We start from the raw sequence: 13,548 nt of genomic DNA, 5'->3' as shown, positions 1-13,548 counted from the left end.
TAATAATGATTCGAAACAAAGGTGCCAATACTTCTATATGCTATAAATTCACTAATGGCAACTTTTATACAGACGTGAGAGTTAGGCCAGTATTAGTAATGCTTGTGACATCAAGGGGAAAAGTACTGCATCTCTCTCTCTCACATGAGTCTTTTTGTAAATTTACTTGTAAATATACGAAGGGGTTGCTGTTGTTTTTTGTTTTTGTCTTTTACGATATTATGTCAGTTGTAAATGTAATTGTACAAAGAAAATTGCGAAGTAATATTAGAAAAAGCATGTAAAAGTAAAAAAAAAGTTACTGAATCTTCCTTCTCGTAAATTTATGTGAATATTTTACAACAAATATGCAAAAAATTTGTTACTGCTTTTATTTCTTATCTGTTTTGATATTGTGTGAGCAGTAATAATAATTTTACACAATACAATAAATTTATTTATTAGAAAAAACATATATAAGTTGGTAAAATTTACGATTGTCTTGTAAATGAGGCCCCACAAGGGGTTGTAAATAGTCATTTTCAACTTCTTGTGGAACGTAGGGAAAATTTTTTAGAAATTTTTTATTTATACAGTGTGAATGTACGTGTCATTCTCTTTCCATTGATGTGATTTTTTTTTTTTTCTGACCTTAAAGTTTCCCCGGTCTGGGGTGCTGCACATTGATAAATTATGCCGTCCCTTAAGGGTTAATATTAATTTTTGTAATCTTGTCACCAGATTCCAGGGTGAAGGTCCATTTTGCTTTTCTTTGGCTCAAAATCTCAAATTGTGCCATTAACCCTTAAGGGACAGGCTAAATATATATTAAGCACACCCCAAAACTGGGCAAACTTTACAGTTGGTCAATTGAAGAAAAAACACATCACAATGTTTATATTCTGGAATAATATAACACTATGATAATTCATCCAATATACTGTCATTGGATACAGTAAGTGAAACAACATTTATTTAAGTCATTATTATTAAATTACCGTATACAGTAGTTCTACTGTTTTACTTTTGCAAATGATTACTTTTCTCCAAAAAGTAGTCCTGTTTTTAGAGCTTTCCAACATTTACAATTATGGATAAGAGATCGTAAACCTGTATGGGAGAACAAAGCATTCAGGCCAGCCTTATAAGAATTGAAAAGTGAGCACAGCTTTATGGTCAAGTTGCTTTTGTAGTAAATTGTTATTTTTATATTCATACATTTATTTTACATTTCAGGATTGAAGCAAGTATGAAGAGCTTTTATGTTGAAGGTTTTGCTACAGCAGATTCTAAGCCTCAGCTGGTTTCATCAGAAGGAAGCCCTCTTTTGGAAGTGATGTTAGAAACAAATCCGATGGACAAACGATGTGATCAAAGACTTATTGTAGAAGCTCAACCTCTGGAAATTATTTATGATGCAGAGACAATCAATAGACTTGTTCAAGTCTTTGCTCCACCAAAGAACATTTCTTTGCAACAGTAAGTTCCCACAAAAAGTATATTATTTTTTGTTGGTTTGCTTTTTGTTTTAAATTTTGTATTTTCAAAATGTCAGAGTTTTTTAACCCTTGCAGAAATAAATTATGCAAATTATAAAAAAATTGGTCAACAAATGAGGTTCATGCTTCAGAGAGACATATTGACCTTTGTCACTTTCATAGTTGTTCATAATTCATAAAGTCATGTAGAAAACTTCATATACTACCATGTGGTGGATTTCAAATACTCAGTCAGAGCTGTACTGTGGTCACAAAGCCAGTAATTGCTTGACTACATTGTGTGTGTGTGCATGTTTGTGTGCTTCCTTATAATCAGCCACTGTGTCTCTTGAGCATGCATATAATGTTTATTAAGCTTCAGTATTATGTGTTAAATGCGTTCCCTTCTATTGTTGCTGTAACGTGAGTTTCCAAATAGAAGAAAGTATGAGTGATAACTGAGTGAAGTTTGTTGATGAACAAAGTGAAATTAGTGATGAAGTTCCATCAAAGGTAATCTGAACCCTGAACCCATCCCTTTGAATCCCCATTAGATGAAGGATATGAAAGACCCTCTCCACTGCAAAGGGGAATACTGCAAGAAGGTAATCAGTGATAGTAAAGCCTTGGAATTGCAAGTACAGTATTGTAGACTTTTATCAAGAGGTTGATTAGACTAAGCGAAGTTATCATTACCTCTCTTCTCCCTTTGCACCATCATCTTGAGTAGAGTTACACAACTGTATAATGGGAGAGTCAGACATTCTCAGTCTTTCTGTTTTAATCCAACTGTCTGTTGTTCTTTTTACTTTGTGCAACTGACTGGGAATGGGAATTGGGATGATGAGATTTGGTAATACAGTAATAATTTCTCTTAGCATGTAGGAGCATTTTTACAATTTTTAATGCTTGTATTTTTCTTGTTGCATTTTCATTGTCTCATGAATAAAGTGGGAATGAAGAGTATATCATACTCTTACTTTTCTTATTATATTATTCCTACTTCATCTCGGCTTAATTCCTAATTAGGGTCACTGTTTTTAATGGGCCTCAGGCTCATTCCACAGTGGTTTTGTCAAATGTTTCATAAACAGATGGCATTCCTGACTCCAGTTTATCCTGGTTTGGGACCAGCAGTGAGTTGGCTGGCTTGCTCCCCATTGACTAGTTACTGTATTGTTCCTACAACTGTTACTGCATTCTGATATTGTCATGATTTGATGGTTATGTGTATTTGTTTATTTTTTATTATTTGGAATGAATCTTACCTACTGTTAAAGTTAACTTATATCTTTGTGCCATTAAGTGCAATTGGCAATCAAAATAAAACAAAATAATACTTGGCTAACCCGCTAGGACTGTCTCTGTAATCACCTGTTTCCCACCAGGTGACGAATTTGATGCTTTCTCCGGGTGAGTTATTTGGTAGTTTAGCGCTCGCATTCACTGGCTTACGTATCATCCATTTTGGAGAGAGTGTTAGTGATTTATGTGAACTGGTAGAGTTATTTAGGGATACAGACATATTACATTTACCTCAGTAGTTCTGAGGTGCGCATCAATTTTTTTATCATCATTTACTCATCCGGAATCGTCCTCCGAGTGGACTATAACCTCCCCCCCTCTTACTCAGTTTGCTCCTCTATTGCCTCGTATTCATCACCTTGTGACAATTATCCCTTTTTGTAATAGCGGCTCTTCTCTGACGCTTACTTATCTAGAGTTAGTTAGTCTGATGATAGAATGGCTCTCACTTCTCAGCAATCGCCTCTTTAAGCATTGTGCAGATGGCTCTGGTGGTCATCATGGCTACATGGTCATGTATTGCAAGAACCCTCTACCTTCCCCTCCCAGCCATCCGGTACAGCACTAACCTGTTCACTAGATAGCGTGATTTTAGTTCTGCCAGTATCTTAGGTATGCAAAGCAGTTTTCTGTCACAGTGATCATAGGATACCACTTTACATTGCATTCAGTTCTGCATCATACTGGCTAGAATATCGCTCACGATTTAAAGTATGAAGAGGTTTTCAATCTTTTGTGCTGGAAATTTCAATCTCCATATTATGGTGTATGATGAAATTTAGATGTAGTCCTCAGATTTTAACATAACCTCAGTTTGAGCCTTTTAATAAGGCATCGCTTAAAAACTTTGAAGACACCTTTCTTTTAACTCTTGCTGCGGCAAAGTTTGTTAGTGAGCTTCGAGCCCTTTCTTGTTTGTGGCTCTGTTCTAGTGGCAAACTCTCTCTTTTCTTTCATTACTTAGTGAAAAGATATAGAAGTGAAAGCCCTTCTCAGATTTGTGACTGCCTAATTTAAGTACTTTGGTAGGCAATGCTGAAGTGGCTGTCTTATGTCCAGTTAGAACTCTTTATGGGTTTATATTGGTGACACTCCTGTGTCCAAGAATGCCTAAGAATTCACACATAGTTGATTCCTAAGCTTTTACTTTTTTTTTTTTTTAAATAATCCTCATGGCTTCCTTGTCGTAGGCACATCTGTATTGCCTTTAAAACCTTTCACTACAGAAGGTTGTTATGCAGCTCATGGGAGATGTAACTGTTGTCGACTCATTTGCAAAATGTTCAAAGTTAGCATGAAGTGTAAAGCCCTCAGTCCATCGTTGCGCCGGGGACACTTTCTCATGAACCAAATACTGTATTGTATGATAGTAACCTTGCTTAAGATCTTATCATTAGTTGTTAGGAAATCCCACTATTGAATTTTGGGAGCATGAAGGTACACATTGGTGTATAGGAGCTCACCTTCATATATGAAGGTGGCAGTTGTCTTTTTTTCCCGGTAAGAATCCTCTGACAAGTCTCGCTACGAGGGCCTTACAACCTGTTGTGGGTCCAATGATGATGATGATGATGATGTTGGTTGTTGTTGTTGTTGATAATCAGTCTTTTTCAGAATCATGTTCTAAAAGTTGGCTGCAATTTATTCTATGACACAAAAGTTATGTACATATTTTGTCTTTAAAACAAGAGTATTATTTCAGGCTGCAGGCTGCTGCTCTCAATCAGCTGGAGGTTGTCAAGGAACGTAGTGCCACTGGCCTTCAGAATGTCATTGATAACCAAAGTATCTTAGACTTGGATGTTTGTTTTGCTGCGTCTCACATAGTGATTCCAGAAGGAGGACTCTATCATCAGTAAGTTAAAATTACTCTGAGTAAAAATGAAATGTAACTAGAGTGTTTTTCTTTTAATTGATTTTGTGTTCAAGTTTTATTATTCAGTAGTACTTTTTTGTGGGATTCACAAGCATTGAGCGACAAGTGCATATAAATCTTTAAAAATTTTCAGAGCATATTTAATATATCCATGAAACTGCAATTATTCGTTCCATTGGTAGGTATATCATCTAAAGTGTGTCATGTGCAGCTCTCCAAAAGCAGGACCAGAGCTTTTTTATAGTATCCCTTTAGCCCCAATATGTACTTCTAATTTTTTGCTTTTACTTTGGTCGTGTTTTCCATCTAATTCTTCAATATTTCTTGTAACTCTTTATTTAAATTCTCACCCATCATGTAGTAAAGAGTTCTTTGGCAGCCATATTAGAGTCTTGGGTTGTGTCAGTGGTTTGGCTAAAGTGCTCTATAATAATAATTATATAATGCCGTATCAAAATTTTGTTTTCTTTACAGAGGCTGTTCTGCGCTTGTGTTAACCTTAGGTAGCATGAAAATGATAAGTGTACCACGTGATAGAAAAGCTCCTGGTGTGGCAGATCTTGTTTCATTAGGCTTAACACAGCAAGAAGTGACTGAGGCGATTAGAAATTCCTCATATGATTGTTTCACCATTGAGTTAATAGATATACAGGTAAGTTGTTGCTATCCATTTTTAACTCTAGATTTAATATGCATTTCAGGGTAACTGTAACTCAGTTGTATTGTTAAACTACTATCTATGAAACTGCAGTTCTCATAGCTAGCTTGTGATTGGCTGAAATCAATGTTTCTGATATTATAAGATTACTGTGATAAAGATGCAAACTATTTCTTCAGTAATACGTCTGAATGCTTATAATACAAAGTACTAGCACACAAAAGACCAACCTGTATCATATAGTCTACGCAGACCAAACCAAACGATTTAGCTCATTTTAGGTAAATAAAAAGACATCTTGGCTATGTGAGTGGAAATAAAAGGTATTTTAGTAATTTATTGCATGCAAATTACATGAGTATGGTAATGTTTGAAATAGATGAAATACTGCTGTCTATGAGGCCACTGGAACATTGGCTGGAAGATGGGAAATTTCAGTTAATCCATGACATTGGTTTTGGGTTTTATTTTCAGAATATTTTGTGTATGTAGATAATTTTTTTTTGGGGGGAGGGGGCATACCCATCATTATACTACCTCAGTGACTGGGCAATTTCAGGATTATTTTGTCAGACAACCTAATAAGCAAAAATTTGAAATCTCATTGAGTTTCCCCGACTCTTTGTGTGTTGACATAATTATATACGACATAGAGACTTGCCTAGAAACTTGCTTTTTAAATGTGTGGCATTGGAAAGACACTAAGGTAGAGTGAATAAAATAATGGTTACAATAAGAAAGTAATTTTGACTGATATGAAATAAAAATGTGGTTAGAAGAAGGCCAGTAAAATCAGATATAGGGTTAATCAATAGCATGTCATTGCTTCGTGTTTTAGTGGTCAACACAACTTTATTGATTTTACTGGATTCCAGCTGGTGCTATAAGTTTATCCTGATGTTGAGCCGTCAGGTTTGTTAGTTATGAAAGGTACAAATGAATAAATTTGTCATTTTGATACAAGCTCATCTTTCTTATGCTTGCATGGGTATATTATCGATACAAATCTGTGTGTTTATGATTTACATAGAAAGGTGTGAGGGTTCTTGCATGTACTATAAACATTCAAATATGTTACTGAAGAAATAACTTGAATATTTCTCGTTCTAAGCCAACGCTGTCAGAAGCATTGATCTTCAGCCAATCATGAACCAGTCACGAACTACATGTACATGTACCACATCATTACCCATGGGTGGACTGATGAGTTAAAATTGACTATAGTTACTGATCATCATTATTAATTTTTTGTCTCATTTTTCTATTCAAAAAGAATTATAAGTTTTAAGTTATGTCAAGGTCCTTATTAATTGAAAACCATAAGCATGAATATTTTTATTTTGCCACAGACCCATTATAATTAGCCATATCAGTGTGTCCCCATGAAATCACCCGAGACATTAATCTTGGAATTTTCTTTGGCACTTTCAGTATTGTCATGGCTTGTTTAGGTAATCTTTTTCCTCTTTAATTTCCACATTACTATGTACTGTATTATTATTGAATAATTTTTGCCATCAACACTCAGTCATGATCATGGCAATGTTCAAACTTAATGCCGTGCTCACAATTTGTGATCGAAATGACTGTAAATAGAACAGAAGAAGAGGGCTGTCATTGGCTAACAGATCGCCATGGCAACCAGCAGCCAATCAGGTTTTAGCTGTACTGTATTTTGTTTGAGATAGAACGTTTTGATCAAAGTGCGTGTGTTTTGAATACAATACGTAGTTTTTATGTTTTTACTGATTACATGGAGAATAGAATGAATTCCTTCTCATTACTTTGAGTGGAAAATTGTTGGTTCAGAAATTCTTCAGCAACAAAGTAATTATTTTTATTTATTTATTTTTTTTGCTTCAGAAGATATTTAGTAACGAACATTATTTATTTTAAATTGGCTGACCCTCTTCGGTGTCCGTCTTATCCGGTATCCGATTTAACGGGGTCTGGTTTAATGACGGTTGACTGTAGAACTAATAATATCTAATAAATATATGTTTGTTTCTGTTAATATGATGAAATATGTACACAGTCAGCTTATTATATTCCAACATCTGATTAACAAAAAATCCCCATCATATTAATGCACTGGGGTTTTAACTGCAAAAGTTAATTTTTTAATGAATGACTACTTATACATCTGTTTTTAATGGATTCTTGCAAAGAAATAGCAAATGAGTACACAGGCAAACAGTGTTAACCTATATATTTTGTCTTTTCCCAGGCTGTCATCGCTTATGAAGATGAGGACTGGAGACCTTATTTGAACTGCCATAATACTACATCCACTACTCCCCTTCACCTTCTTGCACCAACAACTCTCCATGTAGATATGTTCAAGTGCCTACTAACAGATGACCCAAACTTAGCCAAAGTAAAGATTAATGCTTCTTTACCTAATGTGGCCCTTTCAGTTATTGGTAAGTTTAGTAGTTTAATGAGTGAAACAATAGATTCTCACTGTTTAATACACAGTTATGATGATTTAGTACGAAGCAGTTGAAAGAATTTTGGCTGTGAGGTTTGGTAATTTAGTACGAAGCAGTTGAAAGAATTTTGGCTGTGAGGTTTGGAAGCTTCCAGGCATAAATCAGATACATCCAGATAAGGATTTTAGGAAATTTTTTTTAAAATACAGTAGAATCAAGTTGACTTTTGGATTACAAATTTTCATCACTGATCTTTGGCTAATGGATGACAGGAGGTCTGAATTCATTGGCTTGCTTTATTTGAATGCTAGCCCATTTCACATCCCCCTCAAATAGTAATTAGTCATTATCTGCCCTAATTACAAACTTTTTATTAAACCTCTAGCATTCACTTCTCCTATCTATAATGTTGTAGCCTAATCTGTCTAATACTTGTAATCATATGTCTCATTTTATGATCAGGATTGATTAGGGTAATAATTTTATTATAGCACACTGTCAGAATCAACTGTGATGAGTAAATCAACTATGATGAATAAGACTCAGGGTTTTTTAACTAGTATTTTGCTTATGCTGCTTGGTTACTAATCAGTCTGGTTTTTGTCTACCCTCCAACTCTTAACCATACAGGTAGGAGTTTGTTATATAATCTCTCTAAACTTTAAAAAAGCAGACTTTGGAAAGATATTGAGACAAATAAATACCTAGAAGAGGGGAAAAAATGCAGAGCAAAATTGACTCTGAGTCAAACCAATTTTGGGACAATTCAAGACTGCTGTATCCAAAACAAATGATGAGAAAGGATGAGGACCAGTTGGTCCAAAAAGCATTGTATATAGATATAGCAGGATGAAGACCTGTAAGAAGGCCCAAGAAGTTCTGGACAAGGAGTTGATTAAGACCTATCCCTGAAAAGAGTTCTAGAAAAAGAGCCTACTCAACAAAAGAGAGAGTAGAGAACTCATTTCACATCTAATCCTTTAAAGGGAAAAATGTGTGTGAAAATATTTATGATGATGACAATGAATAAAAGTATTTTAAGTCAGAATTTGTACAGTTTCATTTTTCTTTGCTTAGAGATAAAACCAAGCAGGGTTGATTTTATACTGTCTCTTTAACTCATTCCAGTGAAGGACTTCACAGTACATACTTGTATTTGGACTTCATATGAGGGTTGAAAGAAAACAGTCCCTGCTCCAAAACTGAGGAATGGATGATTTTTAATCTTTTGTCTACCTGAGCACATGCTGTGATTTACTGAAGAGCTGATATTTCACTTATTGTAAAGCCCATATATTCCACTGGTTTTGTATGTTCAAAAACATTTTAATTTGATGATTCAAGATAGGAGTTAACACAATAGAAAAAAGGGAACTCCTCTTAAAATAAAATATTTGTTAAATACTGGTATTGGTTAACATTCCTTCCTTAAACAGTTTTTTTGGGTTGCATCTATCTGATTGTAGGGCTATTGGCTGAATAATTTTCTAGTACTTATTTTAATTTTCAGATGAAAGATTGCTGCATTTAGCTCACATTGCAAACAGCATTCCAAAAGCTACAGTACCTGAAGAGTTTGAGGAAGAGAAAGTTGTAGATCAAGTAAGTTTTACTGAAATACAGTATGTACTTTAGCATTAGTGGTGATTTTGTAATTTATTGAATATTTTCTAGAGGGTGAACACTTACATGAAAGACCACAGTTCCAAAGGCCTCAGGCTGATTATTAGATGCCTTGTGGTTCTGATAAGTGGAATTATCTGATGACTAACAAAGACCCTATAGCAAAACCTATGTACAAATTTTCAAGATATATTGTACAGCCAACATTAGTTCCATATAATTTCTAGCCTCAGCTAAAATACAATTTACCCTTTTCATTCAGTTTAAATGATTTTCTTGCAAAATGCATCTCTTGTTAAAAGGAAGCTTTCCCAAAATCCAGGGTCACAGTGTGGCAGTTAAGTAAAAAAAATATTTTTCTTAGAAATTTGGAAAAGGATTTGTGGGCCATGATTATATTATTTTTACCATTGAATCCTTATAGTTAATGTGATTTACTTGTTAATGATGGCATTGACTTCCTGAGTTGTCAGTACAGAAAGAAAGACTTCAGAGAATGGGACTCTTCATTTAACACGTTACGTAATGGCCTCACCTCATGACTCCATTTGATATGTTGAATGAGGTACAGCATTAGTCATAACCAGAACTTTTGTTTAATTGCATTATTTGTTCAAAAACAAGCATCCACTCTTGAATATCATAAACAGCCCAAATAGAATATACAAGTTATGTCCTTTACATATATATGACTATATTAATAGAGTATTTCTTTCAGGACAAGGACCTGAACATGAATCTTATTATGGAGGGTAGAGATATTGCCAGATTGGAACGAACAGAGTTGAATCCTAGTGGGGAACAGCAGAATACACCACAGTTTACAAATTTGTCTGTTATCTTTACAGTAAACGGTAAGTTTTTATAAAACCTGAATTTGCAAAATAATACTTTTGTTTGCATATTTAAATTTTTTTGGGGATTATATCGGTCTAGGGTAAATGCTATATATGCATAAGCCTTTCCAATGTCTTATCAAGAGAGAAAATATCTGTCATGGGCTGAGTGTAATCAGTTGACCGTAATATCCACATAATTCCATACATTCTGAACATTGACGTAAATTATTGACTGGAAAATGATGCCTGAATTATGATTAAGATATGTAATTAGTGATTTACTGAGATATTTAAATACAATTTGGTAAATTGATGTAAAAATGCATGATTTCTATGATTATTTTTCTCTTGATGATCTGCAATAAGAAGTGTTCAACAAAAAGGACGCATTTGATAAATTTGAAAATTATAAATTACAATTACACAAATTTTTATCACTAAAGTTTATAAATAGTTTTCCTTCATTATATGAACCTCCATAAAATATTAGTAGCAGGTATATTTTTCTAATTGATGCGGCCATTTTTAATTGTTACTGCAGCACTGTGATATTGAATGTAAGATAGCTGTGTCAATAGAAAAAAATCTCATGTTTATGACAACTGTTCTGTTAGGTAAAAAATCTTGTTTGGTTTCAGAGATCAGCCTTGAAGTGAAGAAAGCGACAAAGGAGAAAGAAGAACCATTGGTAAAGCTTGCTGCTCTCTCAGCCAGTGTGGAACTTACTCAGAAGACATTTGACTTGACTTGTTTGGTCATTCTTGGTGGAGTATTAGTGGAGGTATATCTTCCCAAGTTTAATCGCAATGTACTGCCATTATGGTACTGTTAAAAAATATAATCCCTTTTGTTAATGTATAGCATGAATTATTTAGACAACTCTTTTAATGACAACATTTTACAGATCAAAATAAAATTCAGGATTTGGTCATAATTATGAATGGTTCTCATTCACAGTTATTTATATCTTTTTATATTTCCATCACCAGTGTCTCCATCTTGTGACACAGGATGTGTGAAATTTCACTGCTTGTCTTTTCTGAGTTTTGTCTTTCACAAATCTCCACTTATCTCCTGCCTTTCTGTTCATAGTTCTTTCAGTCTGGGTCTTCTAACTCTCCTGGTACTTGGGCCCACCTGACACTTTCATGTACTATTCTCACTTGGGTTGTGTGGAAGACATGTAAAAGCCATCTCAATCTCCCTTTTAGTATAACATCATTATTTTATGTGCCGTCATACCTTGTGCATTCGCATTTCTGGATTTGCGAATTCATGGATTCGCAAAATTTTCACTGGAACCTAGTTAATTTCCATCTGCAATTTTTTCACAGATCTGCATAAGGTACATATAATCATGTTTTCTTTATTTTATTGAATTGTACCTTCGTTATATGACTTCTGTGACATGAAGTTTATCTAATTTACCTTCCTGACAATGACAAAGAAAAGTTAGTCATTAAGTTTACAGCCCCATTCGTTACTTGGTTTAACCTTACTGTGAGTGCAAAAGAAAGTGCAAAGGAAAACTGCAGCCATTGAATAAGTATACGGGTAACATTGGTATACCATACTGTAAATGCGCTAGTATGGCAAATACCCGTTAGGTGATACTGTACTCTTTTTTTTTTTTACGTCGGCCATTTATTTATTTTTTGAAGGGTAAAATGTATTAAGCTAACTTTAAAATGAAATTAAAGTGCTTTGGGAGCATGGAGTCATATTTAGGGTTTAAACTCTAGAACTAAGCATTTATTAGCATTTTTATTGACTCATACCAAACATTCGCGATTTCTCCTGATCCGCGACAGGTTTTGGAACCTAACCTCGCTTGAATGTTAGACTATTACTATATATATATATATATATATATATATATATATATATATATATATATATATATATAATATATATATATATATATATATAGGCAGTCCCTGGTTAACAGCAGGGGTTCCATTCTAGTGGCCTCCCATAAGTCAGAAATTGCCATAACCTGAAAATCATAAGAAAAAATTATAGCGCTGGCGAGTTACATTGCTAACAGCATCGTAATCTGGATTTCAGAGCCATAAACCTAGCTTCAGTGCTGTTACGGCGCCTGATTTCTTGATGAATACATTTGAAAAAGCTCTGTAAGTATGGATTCACGTAGACCGAGACAGCAGTGACCAGGGAACTGCCTGTATATAGTATATACATATATATATATCGCTACAAGTGTTGGTTTATTGCAAGTTCTTACCTATGAAGTTGGCACATCTAACTTAGAGCCAATACATCATGCAGGTAAATGAATGGGAGGGGAATTATAGTTCAAGTAAATGGAAGGACTCAGGGGAGAAATTTCAGGTCTAAGTTAATTGAATTTATTTACATGAATCAGAAGACTAAGTTACAGGGAGCCGTACATGCTGGGCTCAGGGCACTTTCAAGTTAAATTATACAAGTGACAAGATTACCAGTGCCTCTCAGATATGGAGTAAAATAAGATGAAATTGCACTCAGGAATATCGTGATTGATGGACATAACGGCACAGTGGATACAGATTGTTCTACAGGCATTCCCTGGTTACCAGTGGGGGTTCCGTTCCGGACAGCGTGACAGTAACCGAAAATCAGCAATAATAGAGCCGATCCCGTTTATCGGTGCCAATAACCGGTTATCAGTGCTGATAACTGGAGAGCAGCGCATATCGGTGCTGAAAATCCAGTTATCGTCGTTGCTAGACAAGCACCTTAAAACCGGATTGCTGATAACCAAGGCCGCCGATAACCGGGGACTGCCTGTATAGTGTTTCACACACCCTTTCTGTAATGTATGGAGAAAGGAACACGATCACTGGTTAAGCCAAAATACAGTCTCATTATTACAAGGGAATGCTGAAGGCTCAAGATAAAACATCGAGCTGTGTTCAGCTAAATTATTCTTTAGTACACTGATAAGTGATTACCGACAAAATTCAGGGTCTAGCACAACGCAAAGGGAAAAGGAAAAAGAATTAAAGAATTGAGATAAGAGTATGAGATAAATGACCAAACCCTCTCCATCGCACAGTACCTTACTCCTTAAGAGAAGCTCCTTGGTTGCAGAATAAATGGCTCTCAGACTAGTGGGACTTTCTACATGTGGCGCTTTAAGGTAGCACTCGGATGGTAAGGTGATCGGCCAGACAAAAGAGAGGTGAGCGTAGCTCGGTGACAATGGCCGCACAGTGGCATGTCACTGGATGGTGTTCTAGCTGCTTCTCCCAGTTGCTGACGCAGGGTTGTGCTTATATGTCCTCAGTTTTCTGCCAGTGCTCATCGCCCTGTGCAATTCAGGTGTCCTGGCTGTCGCAGGCAAGTCCCATTAATT

At 35.2% G+C, this 13,548-nt stretch overlaps 1 protein-coding gene across 1 annotated transcript in view; it reads left to right on the top strand.

Annotated features, from left to right (window-relative positions):
- LOC136835462 (intermembrane lipid transfer protein Vps13-like) overlaps positions 1 to 13,548 on the top strand; it is a 195,299-nt gene that overhangs the window by 35,950 nt on the left and 145,801 nt on the right. Inside the window, 7 exon segments of the mRNA XM_067099021.1 lie at positions 1,216 to 1,458; positions 4,465 to 4,617; positions 5,113 to 5,290; positions 7,524 to 7,719; positions 9,239 to 9,330; positions 10,070 to 10,205; positions 10,829 to 10,971. Of these exon segments, the coding sequence (XP_066955122.1) occupies positions 1,216 to 1,458; positions 4,465 to 4,617; positions 5,113 to 5,290; positions 7,524 to 7,719; positions 9,239 to 9,330; positions 10,070 to 10,205; positions 10,829 to 10,971 (1,141 nt within the window).

This window comes from Macrobrachium rosenbergii, chromosome 55 (genome assembly GCF_040412425.1).
Source record: "Macrobrachium rosenbergii isolate ZJJX-2024 chromosome 55, ASM4041242v1, whole genome shotgun sequence".
In the NCBI taxonomy this organism is placed as follows: domain Eukaryota; kingdom Metazoa; phylum Arthropoda; class Malacostraca; order Decapoda; family Palaemonidae; genus Macrobrachium; species Macrobrachium rosenbergii.
The sequence above is the reverse complement of the archived record's forward strand: the minus strand, read 5'-3'. Positions and strand labels throughout refer to the sequence as shown.